The sequence below is a fragment of the Lissotriton vulgaris genome, chromosome 1_1, assembly GCF_964263255.1.
Source record: "Lissotriton vulgaris chromosome 1_1, aLisVul1.2, whole genome shotgun sequence".
NCBI lineage: Eukaryota > Metazoa > Chordata > Amphibia > Caudata > Salamandridae > Lissotriton > Lissotriton vulgaris.
The window spans coordinates 1,809,163,149-1,809,188,953 of NC_141685.1; the positions used below are offsets into that span (position 1 = coordinate 1,809,163,149).

At 43.1% G+C, this 25,805-nt stretch overlaps 1 protein-coding gene across 20 annotated transcripts in view; it reads left to right on the forward strand.

Annotated features, from left to right (window-relative positions):
- The window catches only part of MYBPC1 (myosin binding protein C1), a 339,911-nt gene that overhangs the window by 219,706 nt on the left and 94,400 nt on the right, over positions 1 to 25,805 (forward strand). For all 20 annotated transcript variants that reach the window (XM_086919135.1, XM_086919143.1, XM_086919137.1 and 17 more), the window contains 2 exons: positions 3,860 to 3,966; positions 9,144 to 9,280. In XM_086919135.1, coding sequence (XP_086775261.1) covers positions 3,860 to 3,966; positions 9,144 to 9,280 — 244 coding nt within the window. The remainder of the gene's footprint in view (positions 1 to 3,859; positions 3,967 to 9,143; positions 9,281 to 25,805) is intronic.

A 25,805-nucleotide genomic window follows, 5' to 3' on the forward strand; every position in this document is an offset into this window, starting at 1 on the left:
TCATTTCTTTGGATCTTTATTAATGTGGTAATCTGCAATCACATCCAGCTGTTCTCCCCCTTTTTTCTATCAGTTTTGAGGATTTTATTTAATTTTTTTTTAAAGTGCTAAGTTGGTTTTTACTACCTGTTGCAGGACTGGGCTTAGATGCGTCCTTATTACTAACCAGAGTTACATTAACGATGTCTGACTCTTTTAGATATGTGACCAAACGTCACCAAAGATTTAATTTCGGAGGCTCATTGCCTACCTTTGGAATCGCATCCAGGAAGGAGAACATGCATGTGGCATATTCTTCTTGCTTATCCAGGTCCTACCTTATCCTACTGACGGGTACCAGTTCATTTTGCTTTCCGATCAGGGCGACTTTCTAGGCTTCACAGCTGAGGATGGAATGGTTACTGGCTAAGGTTGTAATAACTCTAAATTTACTATACGTTGGAAATAAGCCAAAGACACCCAATGACGCAGAGGCCCAGTTGATTTATTTGAATTGCGAGCTCTTTGCCTTGCTTGTCGGCTCTTTCGTATTGTGCTTTAATTAGTTGGATATCCCAGATCTCATCTTGTGAACCTATTAGTCAGGCTGCTATTTTGATCATCTTGTATTAAATTGGAGTTGAAGTCGCCCGTTATTATCCACATATCATCCAGGTGCGCAGCACTGAGATCCTGGAGAATTGAGAGCAGAGATTGTAGAGTTGTTTCCTTTTTTAGCCTGATCGGATGTAAGACTCACAAAGTTTACCTCCCACTCTAGGATTCCCACAACCCACTCATGTTAATAGATTTGTTCACACACCCAATGACACCATACTGATGCAATTTCATGTGAGTAAATCCGTTTATATGCACCAATTGGTATTTCCTGATTAGTAAATGTGAGTGAGCACTAGCTAGTAAATGTATATTTTTGTGATCCTACGTTCAATGTAGGTGCACAAATACCTTTGTGAATTAGGTCCTAATAATCACCTCAGACGGCACTGCAGTAACTGATAGAAAGCAATCTAGCACTTGACAGTCATTACTACGTAAGACTTTTCTAGGCTGCCACATGTTCACTGTAAGACCTGGCACCATTGTCGTGGGTCTCCCTTACATTTTTCGCTGATGTCTCCTCTGTTTTCGCTGGTATTAGACATTCTGGGCTCTGTGTCACTGTCATCCAGTGCCACAGCGCGAATGCTCCCTATGGTAAATTGACTATATGAATTGGTATTCCCATAATTGGCTCATTTGGTGTACCTGTTAGTCCCTAGTAGAATGCACCGTGCGTGGTAGAGCAAATGCTGCTGATCGGCCTGCATCGCTGATTGAACCACCCACAGAAGCAGCTTGTAAAGTGTGTCTCAGACCTGCCATTGCAGAGTCTGCGTTCAGTCCAGGACTGCCATGTTGACTGTGAAGTGAACCCACTTCCCAGTCCCTAAGCCTTCCCTTGGCATCATGTGAGTCCCCCCTATGGCATGGTGCATTGTATGTGAAAGGTAGGATATGTCTTGGTATGTGTAACATGTCCTAATAGTGAATTACAGCCATTTTTGTTTTTCACTATTGCAAGGCTACCTGTTCTCCATAGGCTAGAATGGGCAGTTTGAGTATTACGCCTTATAATCCTAACTGACTCAGGGAACAGCTGCCCTGAGCAGTTCTTAACCATGTTATCCAATGGGAGGTGGATAACATGGCTAAGAGCATTAGCTCGGTAATGCCTGAATATCGCTGACATTTCAGCGATATTCATGCATTGCGGCCGATTTTTATCGCATTTGCGATAAACCTTGGAAATACCAAGGTTTATCTGCGATAAAAATCGCCGCAGGTCGGCGATACTTTTTTGTCTCTAACCAAGCAATAGCGATAATTATTGCTATTGCTTGGTAATAGGCCCCAATGATTTTTCCCGGTGCTGTTTAATATCGGTAAAAACAACAAATAGGTCTGGCTTTTGGAAGCTGTTGACTTTGGCGATGCTGAACACCATCAGTAAAAAGCAATGTTTTTCTTGGTGCTGTTTAATATCTGTAAAAACAAAAAAGGTTCAATAACATGGCCACTGTCGGTGGTTGTGTCATTCTGTAGGCGTGCACACTTCATTATGCATGCATGTGCCCATAGAATTTTCCTTTATGTTTTTTACTAACCAATCTAAGATGGCAAGCGCCATTTAGACCAGTCAATAGAAAAATACTGCGTAAGTGTGCGAACGAGATTTTGTGACGGGCCAACAGCAATGTGCTGCCTGGCCATCCAATAATATATATTTAACAAATATATCTTTTTAAAATGTGGCAGAGGTGGGGGGCAACTAAGGGGCGGGTGGGGGAACGTGTTGAGTGAAAGCAATGGGGAATGGGCAAGTACATGAGAGACAGAGAGACATGGGGGCAGGAGAAGAAGCGCAAGAAGAGGACAGCAACATGGGGCAGTGGAAGAAGCACATGATAGTGACATGGAGCATGCTGGGTAAAGAGGGGACGTACACCGAAGGGAGAGTGGACAGCCTAGAGAGCGAGAGAGAGCAAACAGAGCACATGGGGTGGTATTTTGTTGGGAGAGAAAAACAAGAGGGAAAGAGCTGGAAAACAAATGCACTGGGATGGAGTGCTCAAGCTAGAAGAAAACAAATGTTCACTTAACCAGAGCAGAAGAAGGAAACAAATCAGCCAGTAAAGTGAATTGTTAATAGGCTGTGCTCTAGGGGAGTGGCAAATACATGATGAGCAAGTAAAGTAATGTAATAAGAAACAAGCAAATGAGAGTGACAATAAAGCCAATTTTTGGTAATAAATGGGTGGGCTGTAAGCCCCTGTAAGTTCGTCGTAACCCCACAATAGGTCTTTTGTAGCTTGTGCTGTCCAGTTGGCTTCACCTAAAATATCCTACTCCCCGCCTCAGGAACTAGTAAACCACAATTCTTACATTTTGTTTAGCCCAACCTCTGATTAACCAGCCTAATGACTATGAGATGCCTGAAAGGTTGGCACCTCCACTCACCTATTTAAGACACTTTGTTCCATTTAACTTGGTATGACTATCATTGCATTGAGGCTTCCATAGGTCTCCCAACTCTACCAGTCCATAAGACCACTTCCCTATCAGTGTAACCGTGGGGTTTTTCTGTAATTTACATGCAGTTAATTCTGCCCAGTGATCAACAGAACAACAGCAACTATGACCTAAACTCTTGTATCTTGAGATGACTAAAATACATACTACCTATAATCTGAGCTACTAGAATTATGTGGCAGGAGAGGGCCAATTTGTGCGGCAGGGTTAACTGAATAATGTCGCAAGAAAAGACAAATTATGCAGTGTGTTGTGGCCCATTTATGTGTTGTGGCCCATTTTCTGATAGTATTACTTTTTGCAATCTTTACATTTGTTAACACTGTCTGGAGATAGGTTGCACCACAGTTTAAGACCCACACGTAGCGATAAGCAATAGAAATGTGCCCAGTCAATCTTTTCAATTGACCTTCCACTGCTCAGCAACATGTGACGTTGTGATTTTAATAATGTTTGAACTGTTTGAGCTACAAACAAAATGTTTTTTTGCTCAAATCTGCAGATTATGCAGCAGATGGCGGATTATGTGGCAAATTCGGCAGAGTCAAAATAGTACGAAAAACGCAGTGTCACTGCCTGTAATGTAATAAGTATTTCTACAGAAGTGTCAAAATGGCTATGCAGACCTCACGCTGACTCTGATAACCTTTCCAAATCTAACATGATTCACACTGTGCACTATTTACAATGATGAAGTTGATGAAATGTACAAACAAGTGTGCATAATTAATGTTTCACCTCTTTGGACAACCTTTGGTTTTTAACCATGCTCATTTTATCTTTAAAGAATCCACAGGTTAATCATAGCAAATTCCCTGGTGGAAGATGACGGAGATTATGGATTTGTTCCAGACCTGTACTTAGTGAACATCCCTGGCAGAGTCCATGTGATAGGTAGGTGCTGATGCTGCCTTGGGTTGGATTTAAACCACTTTGCGGGCTGCGGGGTTTTCCATGTTTACGTCACTGCTGAAATTAAAAAGCATTGGCAAAGCCAATAGGTCTCTGCAGTCCAAGAGCTATAGGCGATGGCAGTGTTAATGCATTTGTGTATGGCGCTGGGGCTGGTTTATTTTACATACATGTTCTCTGCAGTAGAACAGTCCCATAGCTGGTGTTGGCTATTATATCACCACTGTGCACTGGGTCGAGCTTGGTTTTGCGCATTAAAATTTAACTCCTGTACCTCCTTCCTCAAACAGGTGAGTTATTAACAATTGACCACTCGCGGTCAGGTCCTTGGCTGCCATGTCCGATGTTTTAAATACTATAGTTAAGCTATTACATTGTCAAATGCACAAAAGAAGTCACATAAAACGACAACCGCAGCTCCACCTTCAGAATTCAATTCTCAAAACTGTTTCCTACATACCAGTTCTTAAATTTACAATATCAAGAGCCAATTAAAGAATGGATCAGCAAGCCTCTTTAAGCAGGCCCCTACCAACATCTAGACTCAGTTCAGCTTGGAGCACCTCCAAGGATTATGCTTCATATATTTCTGCAGTTAAAGGACTAATGAGCAAAATAAATATTCCAGAATCAAATTTAAACATTCTTTATGTTGAGATCTCTCAGCTGGGGCAGGCCATGCACTTCAGACTGCAAGGCACCAACTGTGGATAACTCAAAAAAACTAAAGGAACCATTCTGCATGTAAGGTTTTTGACTTCACTAAAATTACTAGAAACATATTGGGTTTACTAGCAGTATTTAAGTGCAAATGTTGTTATTGTTATAAAGTTCGCCACATCTTCTACTCAACCTCACAACACGGTTTAAATTAGAAGAATGTTATCACTGCAAATTGTAACCGTGACATCATCCGTGTGCAACAGTATTATGGAAAGGATGTGAGGGGAGGACTGGTGCAGCCTCTTATCACAACAGAAGAGCTAAATATTATGTCTGATGAAGACTCCCGGGTAATACCGCAGGTGAAGTAAAAGACACCGAAGGAAACTAAATAAGATTATTGCTTGCCAGACATTAGATTCATTTATGATTTAGGTGACGGCGGTAAGGCCTTTTAAATACAATTAAGTGCATTACAATTAAAACATGGTTAATGTCATCCTGATTTCCACAAGAGGATTGTGTAATTACAAAAGAAGCAATGCATACGTTCGAAAATCACAAGACGTGCAAGTTAAAAAAAAACGAAATAACTATGCATAAAAACCCAAAGTTAAGTGGCAAGTCTGACCTGGGACAGCTTGGAGAGTACTACACGAGCTTGGAGGCATGAGTGTGAGCTGTGTGAATTCAAGGCCCATATGTAACATCTGCATGCGAATTCTCAAGCTAATTTTACTCTAAGCTGTCAGCCAGCTGGGTCGGCTCATCCTCAGGCCTGCACATTGTGTGCGCGATCGAATTAGTCTTTGTGTACTTGGCTTAAGAGGCCTCAGCTCACATTGCCTGTCAGGCAGCCTATAATGCTGGAGTAATGGGTTTGGAACAACATAAGGTGCAGTAATCACCCCCTTAAATTGGAGTAATGAAACGTCCCATTTCTGTTTATTTGTTTGTTACATGCACTTTACCAAGGGGGCTGTGGAAAGAATAGTTGGTTTTGTGGTGTTCGCTCACTTCATAAATTTAAATTCTCCAGGTCTTTCAATACCTTTATCAGTCAAGCACTTACAGAAAACATGTCGGATGGTACAATGTATTCTGAATATGTGTAAATATTGTACCCCCCGCAACTCCGCCACTCCGGGTTGTTACATTAGTTATTATACAGGCAATATTTGTATTAAGTAGCCTGGGCTCTGTTGCATTCTGAAAGTAGCAGCTCGTCTAGATGTTCACTTCAAATAATCATTGCCATGCATGTAACAACACACTGCAGTAAAAAGATGTTTAAAAAAAACACACTGCAGGCATTTCCTATTGCAGGGCCATACAAAGACAGATCAGGTGAGCAAAAAAAAATAAAAAAATACACATAGCAGAAACCGACCTAGAAAAAGCTACCCACATTAAAAATGTTTTGGATCAAATGGCCTCTGTCCTTTGTATTTAAAGACAACAAGACTTACCCTGAACATCTGTGAGTTCTTGCGAGAGCTGAACACGCAAAAAAGACCTGCAAACAGTGTCTGACTTTTGACATCAGTCTTGGAAAGCACAGCCAATGTGATGTGATAAGAGAAAGATTTACAAGCTTGTTTACAGAGGAGCTCTCAGGGAGTTAAAAACAAGACTGATCGTTTGAACTGTTTTTTCAACAAAGAAAAAAGTAGTTCATAAACCAGATGCTGAAATGGTGACCAGTGGATTGGTGTAGCACTTGGTCCCAGCTCTCAGGGAGGGCTAAACACAGAAAGAGGTATGACAAATGCATGGCATGGACAAACGAGGAGAAAGAATAGTGGAGCAACGATGGAGCTAGAAAATGGGACGCCTATGGGTGGGCTAAAGCCCACAAAGTATTTACAGCATGTCTCAAAGATACAGCGCAAGCACTGTCTAGCCGAGACCTAAAAATGATGTATACAGACAACAAACTGGGTGCTTCCACAGTATTATTAGGTCTAATGCATTACATTTTATAATAAAAAGGTAGCACATATCTCCCCAAACACTACTGTCTGTTATTTACAGAATTGTACTGATGTCAGAACACACCAGCAATAAGAAAACTGCTTCGTTACTCAATTGTAATTATTTAATATAATATGTATAATTATGTCACTACCGCTGCCACGTATTCCAACGACCTGTTTCTACAGAGTTTGAAAGCTTGCTACACCATCCTTCATGGCCTCACCAATGAATGAACAGAGTCCTGTCACTAATATTGGGGGCCGCGACAGCAACACTCATGTCAGAGAATTAATTCCATAGTGGCTGAAACCTGGAAGACCAAAATGGCCTTGAGGCTTCCTACTGCCTGACCTGCAGATAGCCGACAAGATGTACTTAGGTCAGGGGAGCTTGAACTGCCACTGGATAGGCTGAGCACATTCCTAGGACTTTTGTCTTGTGGTACACGAGGCCCTCGCCGAGCTGGAAACATTCCGTAATGGCTCCAATGTCAGCCCAAAGCCTAAGAACAAAGTTGTGAGAAGGAGGGAAAAGGTGAACTTTTTTGTCACTATTTCAAATGCTCCATATCCACATTAGATAAGCCCAGATGGGGGGCTTCTATTTCGGCGTGTGTGCCTCCATCGTTGTGGAATACTCTTCCCTTGCATTTGAGATTAGAACCGGTTAAGGCTACTTTCAGGACAAATCTTAAAACCTGGCTGTTTTGACAAAGCTATTCCTCCTAGTGCCTTAGCACCAGATTTCGCCAGGTTCTCGCCCCATTTACCCCTCGTTTAGAGGCCCTCTTTTAGGGAACACAGAGCTCTCATTTAAAAGTAGGCCTTTCTACCTCTTACAAAGCTTTCACAGGCCGTACACGATTTGCAAACCTAGCCGTATTTAGTGCATTCTGAGACTTACAGTTTCTATTTACAATTTCTTTTTAAACTACCAATCCCAGAATATATATGAATCCTTGTGGTAATTAAAACACCCACTGATTTTAGGGCATGAAATACCTCAGAGATCCAGGACCAAATTAGACACTCTTCCTTTGGCCTAGTAACTAAATGGTCCCAGAACTTGAGCAATAATTTGTACCATGCATCTTATGTTCAGAAAGAAAAACAACTTTAACTTTCTGTTCACTCCATCAAATATTATAATCTCTGTAGTAAATGATGTACAAGGCGGTGTTAGCCCGTATTCTCTCAAAGAAAAAGTACTTCATGCCCCTTTCGTGAGCTGTAACATGCTGTTATCATTGAGGAGAAGTGGCCTCTGACACCTCTGGCCACGGTTCTCACCAATGGTGAGCATATGGCTAGAATGCTAGCATAGGTGTTGAGCAGGGTTGAGTGGGGCTCCTTTGTCTCTCAATTAGTTGTAAGAGGGAGGACATCACAGGGCCTACATAAGGGATACAAATGGGAAGTGAGGAGGTGATCAAACAGGCACAAAAGTTGCATTCAGCCTTAAACTTAATCATACCGCATGGCTGGCCTATAGTCACAATTGTATTATTGCGCTGCTGTCTTAACACAGTTCTGCAAGAAGGTTGTTCTGGTGTCTTAGTTCTGGGTGTTGAAATATAAACAACAGACACATTGTGCTCCCAAAAGATCATGACCAAAATATTGAGAACCAAAATATCGAGAAGGTAAGTACATCTAAGACATGTGTAGATTTACTATTAATTCCATATCTACATACCTCGATGACATATATATTGTCAAGTTAAGTAAAGTAAATCTATATTTGCCTATCTGCACTTATGTTCATGATATTTTGGTCCTCCCTAGTTTGGCCATGATATACTAGTAGCATGATATTCCAGAGTCGATATTAAGGTGGAATACCCCAGAACCAATAATCTAACTGTGCCTTGGGGGCCTATTTGTCGCAGTTGTCAGAGAGCGGATCATTGGTAAGCCCCAATAAAGTGCCTCTCACACTCTCACCTGTGATCTTGTGTCTTGAGGCTACACAACACATACAGCCTAGCATACCGCTTTTGCCAGGCCAAGTTGTGGTTTAACCCATGGGTAGTGGTGTTTTCACTGAAAACATGTTTCCAGGACAGAAAGCTGTGACTGTCCTCCATAAGAAAGTCCATCATTGGTAGACTGGTTAGGTGACACAAATCCCTTGTCTATTGTGTGAAACTCAATATCAATAGTTTTTTTCGCTTGTTGGCCTTTGCATCCTGGGTTCTTGTAGTTTAGCATTTTCCAGCATGCAAATAGGACATATTGGAACAACTTGAGATTTCTGCTGCACAATGTCTGATGCTCTAATTATGTTATTTTTTTGCATTGTAGCATTTATATAGCGCTCACTACCCTGGGTGAAATGCCCTTTTTTTTGGAAGTGTTAGGAGTCAGTGTCGTGCATATACTTACACCGACACCCTACTACACACATTGTGCATTGTAAACAACCTGTATCAAATGATGAAGTACATGGTATGACTGGCTTATGAACAGTGGACTATGAGACAATTTATAAAATAATTAATATTGCATCTTCCATTGCAGATCCGCCAAAAATCCACTTTGACTCTCTTAATTACCCAGACAACACTGTGGTTGTCGTAGCTGGGACCAAACTGCGTCTTGAAATCCCAATCACTGGAGAGCCAGCTCCGAAAATCATCTGGAGTAGAGGGGATAAGGTATGTCATTCATCACCCACTCCGAAGAGAAATATTTTTACCACAAGGAAATATTTGAGCTCCTCCACGAGGAAAGACATGTCCTGGGCAATTCTACGTCTTTGGCCTAAGAATGCATGAGTAGGCAGATTGTCACTGGAAACTGAATCATTATTGCTGTAAAAAAAGTCTCTAGGAATTATGCGAACGTTCTATTTTTTTGTATATTGAAGTCTCATCTTTGATGGAAGTATACAAAAAAAAAGAAGAAATATATCATTACACTTTGGGACAAATTCACAAAAAAGTAGTAGTTCTCCGATTGCAGGTGTACATCTACGTACAAGTGTGCATTTACTTCTTTTGAGGCTTGGCCCCTGCAGGTAAGAGTGTGGGGGGTGGGGGCAGGGAGAGGGAGAGGGGGGGAGGAGATTCGACATACGACGATGGGGGAAACTTAAATGTAAAACATTTTATTAAAGTTTCCCTCGTCGTCGTAAGTCTCATGCCACAAGTAAAGTTACAAATATACTTTTTTATTAATCCATGTTACACATTACAACTTTCCCAATTAAAGTACCTAGTGCCATCATGCTAGCTCCAAGCCCTGTGACTTGAAAAACGTTTCAACTGGATTTTGTGTGGTGAGAGTTGTTAGAACCAAAGAGCTGAAGCCTGATGTAGATATGGAAAATGGTCTTCCATCACCGTATCTTTCACCTGCACCACTGTCAGGATATGAAAAACAATAACGACTGAAGCCTAGTTATTTTGATAATTGCAGCACTGACGAAGGGGACTTGTAAAATGGTTCTAGGTTTACATATCTACTACTATGTTCCGTTTTTTAGCTCTTCCTTTAATTTATCCATCCATTTTTCATTGCAGTATGCGCTTGTTGAACAATGAAATCAAGGCCGTTTGTTGTATGAATAATTTATGTTCGCAATGCTGTCCTGTGCTTTGTGGCACTATATCCTTTTCTAACAAACACATGACTTTTCAAGTAACACAAAGATAAATGAGCAATGTTCTCTTGGTACATAATACCTGTGCCCCAATGTAGGTGGCATCTAAAGTAGACATTGTTCAGTGTTATGCTGTTATAATATTCATGCAGTTATTATGGAACTTTAGTGATGTCAATTATTGTAATGTAATCAGATTTTAGATCATGTGACATTGCATCCTAGGAAGATTCAGGGTCAAAGGCTGTAAGATATCACTTCCTGTTATGTCATCAAAGTCAAAGGGTGCATGATGTCACTTTCGCTACCCATGACATTTTGGTGAATCGACATTCATGATCTGTGCACTCTAGTAACTTTCAGTTGCGCATCACGGAGTGCCATTCTCTGATCAGCAACTTACACACACCACAATGTGTGGTCACAGGAGCATGTTGTTGCCAACAGAGAACAACCAGTGCATACTCGAATAGAGGTGAGCATTGTCATCCAAATAGAAATATATCCCAGCCACATGAAAACTCTAGTACAACTCTCGACTCTCAATGGCACAACCAGAAGGGACTTACTGAAACAATGTACATAGTTATCCCAATTATGCAACAGTGTGATTGATTATCTAGTCACTATCATAAATCAAATCAGGTGTTTGTTAATCGCAACTCCTCACCCGTAAGGGTCTCAAGGCGCTGGGAGTGTGGGGGGGTTTGCAGGTTCCAGTCCATCAAGAAGGGGGTCTGTTGAAGAGCCAGGTTTTGCGGTTTCTTGCTAAGATGGGGAGCGATGTTATCTGTCTGAGGTGGAGTGGAAGGTCGTTCCAGGCACTGGCCTAACGGAAGGAGAAGGAGCGGCCTCCCGATCTGGTCTTTCTGGTGCGGGGGACCACGGCGTAGGAGAGCTGGACTGATCGTAGGGTCCTTTGGGGTGCATGGAATTTGAGTCGGCTGTTCAGTTATGCTGGTCCGGTGTCGTGGATGGCCTTGTGAGCGTGGGTTAGCATCTTGAAGGTGACTCTAGCTTCGATGGGGAGCCAGTGGAGTGTGCGCAGGTGCTGGGTGATGTGGCAGTGGCTTGGCAGGTTGAGGACCAGTCTTGCTGCAGAGTTTTGGATGTTCTGTAGCTTGTGGGTGACGTTTTGTTTATTCCGTCATCCAAATAGAAATGTATCCCAGCCACATGAAAACACTACTACAACTTTCGAGTCTCAATGGCACAACCAGAAGGGACTCACTGAAACAATATACATAATTATCCCAATTATACAACAGTGTGATTGATTATCTAGTCCCTATCATAACAAATCAAATCAAATCAGGTGTTTGTTAAGCGCGACTACTCACCCGTAGGGGGGGGGAGGGGGGTTCGCAGGTTTCAGTCCATCAAGAAGGGGGTCTGTCGAACAGCCAGGATTTGAGGTATCTTGCGAAGATGGGGAGCGATGTTATCTGTCTGAGGTGGAGCAAATACCATTAGGACAATCACAGGTCAGTTCTTTGATTACAGCCAAACCATCATATAGAAGATAAGACCCACAGTAGGAAGACAGTACCCAAAATATCAATGTAGCAGCTGCACGCCTCTACAGCACAAATGAGAAAGTCATTGTAAAAATCAATAGGAGCACACCTTCAACAATACATATAGAACAACTCCTGAAACTCGTCCTTTTGCAAGAATAGATCATACAAAATAAAACAACAAAATCAGTGGTGGCTCCTACGCTAAGGCAGAGGAGCATTGCCCCACTAAGCAGGCCAACAAGGAAACAATAAAACGATAATAACTCATTGTTATTATCATTTTATTTTCCGTCCTTGCTCAGCTGAGTTGGGGCAGAGCGGGGCTACACTGCTCACAGAGCAGGGCTTGAGTGCGCAAGCTGCTTTGGCCAGCCGTCTCGGGCCTGACAAATCGTCATGCATCCTAGGTGCCGAACATGCCCAGCCTCCCATTCCCCGGCTGAGATCTTTGGTGCTGCCAATGCGTTATACACTGGTACTGGAGCAGAAAACTGCCATGAAATCAGGATCTCGTTTATTGGATACAAGGTAACCAACACATCCTAAAAGTATCTTTGATTTGGAGGTTTATCTGTCCTGACTCCAATAGCCCCTAAAGCCCTTGCATAGTCACATGTAACCAGTCATATATAGCCTGATCACCTGTCATGAGTTAATCCTGTTGTGTTTGATTTTAGATTCCAAATGAGTTTCCTGATTCATGCTCTTAAATAGGTATAATTCACATTGCCCTTATATAGGCATAGAAATCCAGTCCTTATTTAGGCATAGCCCATGCTATCCAAATACAGGCATGGCTACTTCCATCCGTTCATCAACGTCACAACGATTTCCTGGGAAACCAGACTCTTAAGCTGAAGGGATTTCCCCTTGCCTGGATATTGATTTCTCCAAGAACTCATTTATTATGTATGAACATCTATTCTTTAGGGGTTCATTCATGACGTTCATATGCTTAACTTTTACGTCAATACTGGCATTCTTAAACACCTTCAAGGTATAAATATACCTTTACTTGCTATGCCAAAGCACAGTGTGGTTTAGTGCAGTTCGACTACCTACTTGCACGACGCAGCTCGCTACAGCAAGTGCCGAAGGAAGCCAACTCTACAGCTGATGCACTGACTAGAAGCTGTCATCCTCCTGCCGAGAATCCAGCTCTAGTGTTTCTGACTCCCCTTGCGGGGCGTTGGGAGGTATGGTCAAGAGAAAGAGATACCAAACTCTCTCATTCTGAGGTATGTAGCTGATTAGAACCTAAAGAAACCTTTGGCAATTCTTGGCAGAACTACACTAAAGCTAAAGACAACACATACGTCTTCCCTAGTACTAGACCTAGGTTAGGTACATTGGGGGTAGGCATATTTTAGAAGCACCAGTTGAGTATTTTAGCCTGTGTTATTTATGTATCTATTTTTGTATATGTCATAGCAACAGACAATACTATTACAGTATTATTTTATATTACTGTTTAAGCTGTACGCATTATACTTCACATTCTGTCTAACAAGTGTAGCACTTCATATCTCTTGCATGAGAAATAAGACTGTTCAATAAATCCTTTTATTGAAACGCCCGTCTCACTATTTCTGTACAACTCTGTAGAAACAAAGCATGCACGATTGACTGAGTGAAATAGTTATCTATTGTTTCCGCAACTCTGAAGATATTGTTCCAGTTCTAGGGGAAACAAAGTTGTCATGTTTATGCGGTTGTCAGAGACTAATCCCTTCTTGTTTATTCGAGAAAGTTTCTAGTGACCTCTGAGTTAGCTGGCACACACACAATTAAATTTAATGTACTCAATAGAGACATACTGACCTCAGTCCTATGTCAAATCTATAGTGTATATTATTCCAATGCGCAGAGCCTATTGGGAATATAGGAACTACACTACAATCCTACAAAGTAACAAAAACAATTGCACATGACTAGTGAAGAAGGATGTGTACGCAAAGCTGGTCCGACCACCACTGCATCCACTTCACCTTCAAGAAACCAACCACGCACCAACGCACCCAACAGCTGCCTCTCCGCTGCTGGAGCAAAGTCACCGAAGACCAGCTGACCTCTACCCTCGCCCAGAACCCACCCACTGACCCCACCGACTCAGACGCCGCCGCCCTTAACCTCAGACAGTGGATCAACAACTGCACCAACACTCTCGCCCCACATAAGAAACCCCCCATCAACCACTCCAGTAAGAAAGCCACCTGGTTCACCGAAGAACTCCAGACCTCCAAACGTACTTGCCGGAAGCTGGAGAAGAAATGGCTCCACGACCGCACGCCTGACAGCCACGCAGCCCACAAGGACGCCATCCGCAGACACCACCACCTCCTCAGAACAGCCAAGAGATCCTCCTTCAAAGCCCGCCTGGACAACAATGCACACGACAGCAAAGAGCTTTTAAACATAGTGAAGGAACTCTCCAACCCCAGCGCCAACACCAACGACATCCCGCCCTCGCAAGATCTGTGCGACTCACTGGCCACCTTCTTCCATCGCAAGATCGCCGACATTCACGACAGCTTTAACACCTCACCCGCTCCGACCACGACAGACCCCACCCCTAATGCCTTCTGCACCAACCAGCTGACCTTCTGGTCCCACGTCAACGACGATGAGACACTCAAGGTCATGAACTCCATCCACTCAGGATCTCCGTCAGACCCCTGTCCGCACCACATTTTCAACAAAGCAGACGCATCCATCGCACCCCAACTACGGTCATCAACATCTCCTTCGACACAGCGACATTCCTGGAAATCTGGAAGCAAGCAGAAATCAAGGCCCTCCTCAAGAAGCCCAAGGCGGGCCCCAAGGACCTCAAGAACCTCCGGCCCATCTCCCTGTTCCTTTTCCCGGCTAAGGTCATCGAGAAAATCGTCAACATACAGCTGACCCGCCACCTCGAGGACAACAATATCCTAGACCCATCCCTGTCCGGATTCAGACCAAACCACAGCACCGAGACAGCCCTCATCGCCGCCACAGACGACATCCGGCGCCAACTAGACAACGGCGAAACCTCAGCCCTCATCCTCCTGGACCTGTCAGCAGCCTTCGTCACAGTCTGCCACGTACACTAAGAACTCACCTCCAAGAAGCGGGGATCCAGAAGAAGGCCTTGGACAGGACCACATCTTTCCTCTCCGGTAGAACCCAAAGAGTCCGCCTACCACCCTTCCGAAGCCATTGACCTCATCTGCGATGTACCCCAGGGCACATCCTTCAGCCCGACCCTGTTCATCATCTATATGGCCCCCCTCACACAAGTGGCCCGCCAGCACGACCTGAACATCATCTCCTAGGTCGATGACACCCAACTCATCCTCTCCCTCACCAAGGAGCCGCACACCGCCAAAACCAACCTCCACGAGGGAATGAAGGAAGTCGCGGAGTGGATGAGGAGCAGCTGCCTGAAACTGAACTCAGACAAGACGGAAGTCCTCATCCTCGGCCCCACCCCCTCTACCTGGGACGACTCCTGGTGGCCGACCACACTGGGAACAGCACCGACACCCACGGACCACGCACGCAACCTTGGATTCATCCTCCCCTCCTCCCTCTCCATGTCGAAGCTGGTCAACACCATCTCCTCCTCCTGTTACAACACCCTCCGCATGTTTTGCAGGATCTACAAGTGGAACCCGACCGAAACTAGAAGAACGGTGGCCCAAGCCCTCGTCAGCAATCAGGCTGGACTATGGCAACACACTCTACGCAGGAATCCTACAACGGTTGCAACGCATCCAGAACGCCTCAGCCCGCCTGATCCTCAACATCTCTCAACGCAGCCGCATCACCTCCCACCTAAGAGACCTTCACTGGCTCCCTGTCAACAAGAGGATCACCTTTAAGCTCCTCACCCACGCACACAAAGCACTCCACAAAACCGGACAAGCCTACCTGAACACCAGACTCAACTTCTAAACCACCGCCCGCCAGCTCCGCTCCGCCAACCTCGCCCTCGCCACTGTCCCGCGCATCCAACGAACAACCTCCGGTGGCAGAGCCTTCTCCTTCCTCTCCGCCAAGACCTGTAACACCCTCCCCACCCATCTGCGGCAGATGCAAGACCTGCTCACATTCAGGGAGCTCCTCAAGACCTGGCTCTCCGAGCAGTAGCAGCACACCCTCCCCGCAGCGCCTTGAGACCCTCGCGGGTAAGTAGCGCACTTTACAAGTTTACTGATTGATTGATTGAAAGCGCCTAGTGATGGGCGCAGCAGACCTTTCTCCCGTCTTTTTGCGGCTTCAGTCACGGATCCATACAAATCTGTGTTCTCTACAGGCAGCCTGGAATAGCATGAGAATATTGTGTGAGCTACAATCACCACACTGCACGACGTGTACTCATCTTACAGGAAGATGTGACCAATAACTCAAAGCATCATTTCCCAGCGTCAAGAAAAAAAGATGAAATGTCAACTTTTCTGCCCTGATGGAGAGTACTCATTTTCCTAGAAACTCTGGTTTTGGCAAGTGGAATTTTCTCTTGTATGTTTGACAGGCCTGGACAAAAAGATTTAATTTCAGCTGGTCCAGTCATATGCTGATCTAGTTGGCCCTTACATTGAACCTTATATTCTAAGGACAATAGTATGCTATGAGTTTACTAAATTAGATGATTAACTTTTTTCACTTCAAAGAAATTAAACATTGGTCGGTGAAATGTTAAAATAAATATTTATAACTTTTACCAACCAATACTATATTTTGAAGCTGTAAACGAGGAATACGCTTGTAATCCCTGTGAAGTGAAGAAAATGAGTGGTATTGGATTGGGTGATAATAAATTATTATTAAACGCACCAGGAGACAATTCCATTTGTGGTGTGATGGATGAAATAATAATAATTTATTACAAATCTGTTTGCAACCAGCTCGATACAGGTTTGGATTCAAGAAAGGGATGACTCGGCCTTTCATCATTTTCAGGTAAACACAAATAATCTTTCCATAAATAGTTCTAACCTACCCTGAGAATTTATGAAGTAAGCCACATCTATTTCAGGAATAAATCATTTTTAATTACAGGAAAAGCTTTGTGAACTGGGACCACTGAGTTTGAATTAATTGAGTAGGAGTGGTAGTAAAACCTATTGGCCTAAATGAGTAATCTTTATATTCCATCATCCACCCGAGAAGTAATGGGTAACTAAGTTGTCATGAAGTAATCATAAGTCATAGGCAGACAATAGCTATTAGTGTATCCCCCATCTGTCCAGAGCTAGTGCTGTCATTAATTTACCAATTAAAGGTTAACTGTGATTAGGATAATCACCCATTGCCCCAAGATACACCATAATCGCCATTCGACGCCTGAGGGGTCTATCTCACCTAGGCCTGAGCGGTGAACTCTACTTTGTTCGCCGAGTTTTCCGCACTCCACAGAACACTCACTGAGCCTAATTTTTAGGTCGAGCTGGTGTTGGAGCGCGAAGCGCTCCCGCCAGCGCAAGTTCTATAGTCACTGTGCTAACTGGCAAGGGAGATAGAGCTGTGAACGAGCGGCTACTGGCCTGTGCACGAGCCGATTATGCTCTGTGAACTCGCACGTCTCCAGAAGACGACGTTCTGCGCCAGAGCCGCCTCCAGCTTGTTTTAGATGCACTGAGTCATTAAAGAAGTGTTGCCGTTTTGGAAACATGTCATCTAAGGTTTCTTTTTTATTATACTTTATTTACAGAAGTAAATCGTTTGTGCTTTTATTTTATGATTACTGGGACTGTCTTAATTATACAGCTTGCTTTAATCCTTGTTACTACTGAGTTCCGAAGTGGGGAAGTCTTCGATGAGCCGAGGCCTCTGGGTCATGGGCGGTAGAATCGTAAAGGTGATAGTGTGGCTTACTCGAACCAAAAAAAGTGTCTGAAAAGAAGTTGTGGATAATAAGATCGGCAAGGTACCAGGGCCTATCGCCTATGGGTCTTTGAATAAACTGAGCCCATGTTTTTTGGATTCTTTGCAGTGCTTCCACTGTTATAATTATTTGTTCAAGGGCGGTGTGCTTGTCTTTGTACCACGTGCAGCTTTGTGTTGGTGCAGGTCGAGGTTTTGTGAGACTGCAGTAAGATGTTTACACAGTGACTCTCGCCTCTTACATTATTCCAGGAGATACCGGAAAAATGAAACTTTTTATTGCGAGAACATTATTGTTAGAGTTTTGTGACCTCTATTCTTCATTAATGGTGTCGACCTACTTGTGTACTGATACCGTGTCTGTTTCTACCGTTACTTTATAATACTTGCATTGTTAGGCAGTTGTTTCGTCGTCTTCCTCCTACCTCCATGCCTTTGAATATCGAGTCGGGAATAGTTACTCTGCCGACGGAACACCTGCTCATGGCTTGGAGATGCTGTCCACCTTTTAGGAGCAATCGACGTTAGTGGCTGCATTGTTATCTTATTGGTTGTATCCTGTTTGAGTCCTCGGACTGTTCTCCTGTAATGGGACCGAAAAGGCTGTACTGTACAGTAATTAGCCTTTTAGATAGTGCTGCATCCCAATCGGATGTTTCTTTTCTGCATATCTCGGTAATTTGTGCCATATTCTTTCCAGCCCCCGACCTAAGTTTACTTGAGTTCCCAGTTTGTTTTGTCGTTTTCTTTACCTGTCTGCTGGTAAAATGTCTTGTAAGCTGCTTGACAATTCTCTCTCTCTTTCTCTCTCATATATATAATATATATCTCTCCTCGCCGGCTTGACCCCACCACCATCCTTCTTGACATTAGGCCAGAAGGTCACCACCCACTTTGACTCCTATATATCTGGTGTGTGTGTGCATGATTTCGGCAGGCTTATATGGGAGTGAAACCCCTGTGACACGTGCCAATCTCTGTTCTTTTCTGGTTCTCATGCCTCGTATATGGCAACGCTGTTGCCACTTTTCCAAACTAATTGTACAGAACATTAGGGCCTGCGGTGAGCTAACCAGCTTCGAGAGACTGCTAAAGACATGGTTGTTTTAGATGTGCACGCCCACATAATTACACAGCACTCTAATGCAACATACACTCCAAATACCACTCAGTGCCACATAAGTTACATGCAACATAATTACACTGCACTCAATGCAACATACACTCAAAATACCACTCAGTGCCACATAATTACACTCTACTCAGTGCAACACACACTCCACACAATACCACTCAGTGCCACATAATTATATGGTACATATTTACACTGCGCTCAACGCAACATACACTCCAAATACCACTCAGTGCCACATAATTACACACCACATAATTACACTGCACTCAATGCAACATACACTCCAAATACCACTCAGTGCCACATAATTACACTGCACTCAATGCAACATAAACTCCAAATACCACTTAGTGCCACATAATTACACTCCACATAATTACACTGCACTCAATGCACCATACACTCCAAATACCACTCAGTGTCACATAATTACTACACTCCAAATCCCACTCAGTGCCACATAATTACACGCCACATAATTACACTGCACTCAATGCAACATACTCTCCAAATCCCACTCAGTGCCACATAATTACACAGCACTCAATGCAACATACACTACAAATACCACTCAATGCCACATAATTACACACCACATCACTGCACTCAATGCAACAATCACTCCAAATACCACTCAATGCCACATAATTACACAGCACTCAATGCAACATACACTCCATATACCACTCAGTGCCACATAATTACACACCACATAATTTCACTGCACTCAATGTCACATACACTCCAAATACCACTCAATGCCACATAATTACACACCACATCACTGCACTCAATGCAACATACACTCCAAATACCACTCAGTGCCACATAGTTATATGCAACATAATTACACTGCACACAATGCAACATTCATGCCAAATAACTCAGTACCACATAATTACACACCACATAATTACACTCTACTGAATGCAACACACTCCACACAATACCACATAATCATATGCTACATAATTACACTGCGCTCAACGCAACATACACTCCAAATACCACTCAGTGCCACAATTACACGTCACATAATTACACTGCACTCAATGCAACATACACTCCAAATACCACTCAGTGCCACATAATTATACACCACATAATTACACTGCACGCAATGCAACATACACTCCAAATCCCACTCAGTGCCACATAATTACACGCCACATAAGTACACACACTGCAATCAATCAAACATACATTCCAAATACCACTCAGTGCCACATAATTACATGCCACATAATTATACTGCGCTCAATGCAACATACATTCCAAATACCACTCAGTGCCACATAATTACACGCTACATAATTACACTGCACTCAATGCAACATACATTCCAAATACCACTCCGTGCCACATAATTACACTCCACATAATTACACACACTGCAATCAATGCAACATACATTCCAAATACCACTCCGTGCCACATAATTACACGCCACATAATTACACTACACTCAATGCAACATACACTCCAAATATCACTCAGTGCCACATAATTACACGCCACATAATTACACTGTACTCAGTGCAACATACACTCCAAATCCCACTTAGTTCCACATAATTGCACTGAATGCAACATACATTCCAAATATCACTCAGTGCCACATAGTTATATACAACATAATTACACTGCACTCAATGCAACATACACTCCAAATACCACTCAGTGCCACATAATTAAACACCACATAATTACACTCTACTGAATACAACACACACTCCACACAATAACACTCAGTGCCACATAATTATATGCTACATAATTTCACAGCACTCAATGCAACATACACTCCATATACCACTCAGTGCCACATAATTACACACCACATAATTACACTGCACTCAATGCCACATACACTCCAAATACCACTCCATGCCACATAATTACACACCACATCACTGCACTCAATGCAACAATCACTCCAAATACCACTCAGTGCCACATAATTACTCGCCACATAATTACACTGCACTCAATGCAACATACACTCCAAATACCACTCAGTGCCACATAATTACACACCACATAATTACACTGCACTCAATGCAACATACACTCCAAATCCCACTCAGTGCCACTTAGTTACACGCCACATAATTACACTGCACTCAATGCAACATACACTCCAAATCCCACTCAGTGCCACATAATTACACGCCACATAAGTACACACACTGCAATCAATGCAACATACACTCCAAATATCACTCAGTGCCACATAGTTATATACAACATAATTACACTGCACTCAATGCAACATACACTCCAAATACCACTCAGTGCCACATAATTAAACACCACATAATTACACTCTACTGAATGCAACACACACTCCACACAATAACACTCAGTGCCACATAATTATATGCTACATAATTTCACTGCACTGAATGCAACATACACTCCAAACAATACCACTCAGTGCCACATAATCACATGCCATACAATTACACTCTACTGAATACAACATAACCTCCCCATAATGCCACTCAGTGCCACATAATTATATGCAACATAATTACACTGCACTCAACAGACACTCCAAATACTACTCAGTGCAAGATAATTACACACCACATAATTACACTCTGCTGAATGCAACACACACTCTACACAATACCACTCAGTGCCACATAATTATATGCTACATAATTACACTGCACTCAATGCAACATACACTCCAAACAATACCACTCAGTGCCACATAATTATATGCTACATAATTACACTGCACTCAATGCAACATACACTCCAAATACCACTCAGTGCCACATAATTACACGCCACAAAATTACACTCTACTGAATACAACATACACTTTCCATATTACCACTCAGTGCCACATAATTACAAGCCTCATAATTGCACTCTTCTCAATGCAACATAAATACACTCCACATAATACCACTCAGTGCCATATAATTATACACCTCATATTTACTCTACTCAATGCAACATAAATACACTTTATCTATCTGTCTATCTATCGCCCTCAATCTATCGATCGCCCTGACTCTATCTATCACACTCACTCTATCTTTCGCACCACCACAGCATCACTGTGCACCACTACAGCATCACTCAGGGGCACCACAACATCACTATGCAATACCACAGCATCACTGAACTCCACAGCATCACTCATCGCCACCATAACATCACTCAGAGCCACCACAGCATCAATCTGTGCAACCATTCAACAACAACTAGTTCAAATATGTTCTCTCAATGTTTCAAGCTTTATTACAAATGTCACAAAAATATGTTAATAGTTCACTTCTGTTCTTGGATTTTCGTCACAAAATACAATGAACATAATCTTCACAAAAGTTATTTACAAAAGCTATTGCCATTATAAATTACAATAACTTTTATTTAAGTATTAAAAAAAAAACATTTTTATTTGTAATATCAATACATCTAAGTCATGTAAATACAACACATATTGCATTACAAATGCTATGGGTGTCACATTTGCGAAAGTTAAAACTATTACCATTGTAAATGACAAAGCTATTAATTTCACTATTTTCCAAACCAACACATAAATAAAAAATGTGTCATTTACAGTACCAATAGCTCAAACTTTCCTAATGCGAGACCTTTTGCATTGCAAATGCTTGTTTTCCTTGCTTGCACTCACCAACGCTTAGTCCCGGCAGTCACTGATGGTTGCAACCGCTCGTGTTAAGAAAACTTCAGTTCGTGTTGAGGAAGCTGTCGCTCGAGTGGAACTTCTACTTGAGCGGCCTCTTGCGCTGCGCATGGTGCTGCTTGCAATGATTTTCCAGTGTGTCACAAACACTGGCCGCTAAAAATCAGTTTAAATGGCCCGGCCTAATGCATCCCTCCACTTGGAAAACTCCGGGCAGCCTGGTAGAGGTTTTTGATCACTTCGCAGAGCTATTTGAACTCCGCCCAGGCCTAATCTCACCCCTTTGAGTCCCCGCATTATAGAAGTCACATTATGAATAGTGCAGTAAAGACCCAGGCGTACTCTGCATGTGCTTGCATTTGGCACCAACCATCAGTAAGCTGGTAAGATAACAGTGGCAGTCTGATGCCCAGGGATCTGCAGATCACAGGTTCAAGTCCTCACAAGGCTTGTGCAGGTATTTATCCTTCTGAGATCAATAAAATGAACGTCATTGCTATTATACGTGCCTGTTCTTTAAGCTGGCATGTTTATTGATATCCATCTTCATTGAGTTGAGTGTCTTTCTAAAACTACAAACGATATAGTAACAAATGTTTGCATTAAAGATTAATGCTTTACCTTTGTTAGTGTTCACCACAATTACGGTGCACAGTAGCACCTTGAGGAGGAGCGTTATTTTGTTATTTTAGTAAATTATCCCGGGCACCCTGCTTTGGAAAAATATTTTGGGCCTGCTTCACAAAGGTAAACTTAGATGTTTGGTCTAAATTTAGACCAAACGTCTAAGTTTACAACTTTTGGAAATTCACAGAGGACATTCACGAGTACTATTTTGATATCCACACTTGGGCCAGATCTCCGTCCCGAGTGCGTACATAAAGATATTACTCGTAAATGCCCTTTGTAAATTCCCAAAGTCGTAAACTTAGACGTTTGGTCTAAGTTTAGATCAAATATTTACATTTACCTTTGTGAATCAGGCCCATTATTGGTATACAGATGTGATAATCCTTCAACCTGTAGAGAAAAAGTAAAAAAAGGAATGCCCTGCAGCCCATTTTAGGTCTCACGCCTAGCGTTGCAGTGCGCAGCATTGCTCGCTCAGCGAGAGACCTCATGTAGGGAGTTTGAAAACGGACCTAGGAATCGCACACCATCGTGAGTGTGCTTTTCTTTTTGGCCCACGCTATTGGCCTTTGCATGCGTATTTTTATCAAAGACAGCACGCAATTGGCCAAAGGTGGGCGCATTGCTCCGCCCATAGCCTATTGCTGTCTGTTACGTGCATCGCTGCCATGTGGTTTCAATTATTGTTCCAAGACACGGGCACGACAATTAAAACCACATGTCTCGCTGTGGCGCGCGCACCTCTCGCAGGTTTGTTTGTTTTGGATCCATTTCACAGGGAAGCAACTAAATGAAAGAAGGAAAGAGAGGTGGGCTGCTCGTTTGTATTACTGCAACCAACTTCTTACACTCATTTCATCTAGTTTGCATCTTTTGCTTGATTGGATTCTTTGAATGTATTGAGACTTTTTTTTAAACTTTATTTTCATTTGTGAGAACCATACAAAATGCAATGACATGTGTCAAACTTTGCACACACAGAGCACATTAAGGCAGTTAAAGCTACATGTCTAGTGGGTACACATTCAGGGGTTCAGCATAATATATCTTGGAACATTTCAGAGCGGGCACACACACTCCGTGACTCAATACATCCACATCATATCAGGTGGGGATACTGGATACACACTCCCGATATTTCCAATCTGGGGAGCCGTATATACAACATAGCTTACTGATCCCCAGCAACTCCACAAGCCGCCCCCACACACACCATGAGCTTCACAGGAGTTAATGGCATCCATTCTAAAGCAGCCCCACTCATCACCACAGCACCATTTGCAGTGCTGTTGGTCTCCATATTCTCTGCCCGAATCCTGTATGCCTGATAGGGTCTCCAGATGTCCTTCAAACGGCTTCAGATTGGCATTAGGTCATGGTATGCATTGGATTGTGTGTTACAATATGTCCTGTCCAGATGCCATTCCTATATCGTCAGCAGTAGTCCCTAAGCCCATTGCAGTGCTTTTTTATGCTTCTCCAGCAACAGTTCCAATGTCACCAGATGTCGTACATATTCAGGATGCCCCTGTTGTAGTCGAGCAGCACCAGTAGGGGAGAAGGCCCAATAGGTTCACCCGTTATCTCACTCAGCTCTCCCAATATAGCATCCAAATAGTGCCATATGTGGCATGTTTCTGCCTGGGGATGAGCAAAGCCTGCCCTTTCTCTGCATTTAAGGCAGCACAATGTGTCCCTTAACCCATAGTGTAATAGGCAGGCTCGAGTGTAATACACTCTGTTAAGATATTTAAAAATGTATCAGCCAGTGCCGGCTGTTCAGCAATATCGTTTTGACAACAGAAGAGCAATAAGTCCATTGCTTAGCATTGATAACCATACCAAACTCCTTTTGCCATTCCAGCCTATCTTTAGTGTCTCCTGACAGCCCCGTGTCTTGGGAGCTTGCCTACAGTTTCACATTGAGGCTTTGGTGAGTTACAGGCTGCAGCAGATTAGTCAGGGCCTGCGACTATAAAGGTTCCTTCAAACCTTCCCCTAGTAACCGAAGCATCATGTGATGCGCCCTAAAATACTGAAACAAAGCTATCAAAGTGTGTGTCCTCCTGCACATGCACCTGTTCCAATGTGTAGCACTCCATCCCGAAAGGAGTCACCCATGTGCCTCAAATAAGACCCTTGTAGTACTCCCACCGCCCTACTGTCATGCCCCAAGGGGAACTACATACAACATTCCATCTGGACCTCGGCCAGCTTCTTAGCGCGGCGCCTTTTATCAGAAGGGTAGGCACCTCATTCTCGCACAGGGAGCTCCTCCTGTAATTCTTCCAACAAGCTTTCCCAGTCTGCTGCTACGGGGATCTTGCGCAGCCCTTGAGCCTCTTACTGCCTTAGCGCTAACGATTCTGCTGCATGTCAGTGTCCCAACCCGAGCAGCGTGGTAGCCTTCCAGTGCATGGCAATCAATCAATGAACCATCAGCATTACCATGTATATGAAGTGATTTGTGGCGCTCCCAAGACTCCACTCGCCATGTACTGTATGTGCTTCTCTGTCAGCATGTTTGTGTGTGCATGGGTGAGTGGGCACTCATGGAATGATTGAAAAATGGTGGCTCTCGTGTGATTGTGGTCATTTTTTTCAATTTCTTGGCATCAAGTAAATGGTGTGATAGTTTTATGGTAGAATTGCAAATAATTGTAAATACATTCCTGTTCAAGCAGCTTCAGCAAAGAGAGAAACAAGCACAAACTAATGCACAAACGTAGTCAACCCTCTCTCCAACCCCCACTAC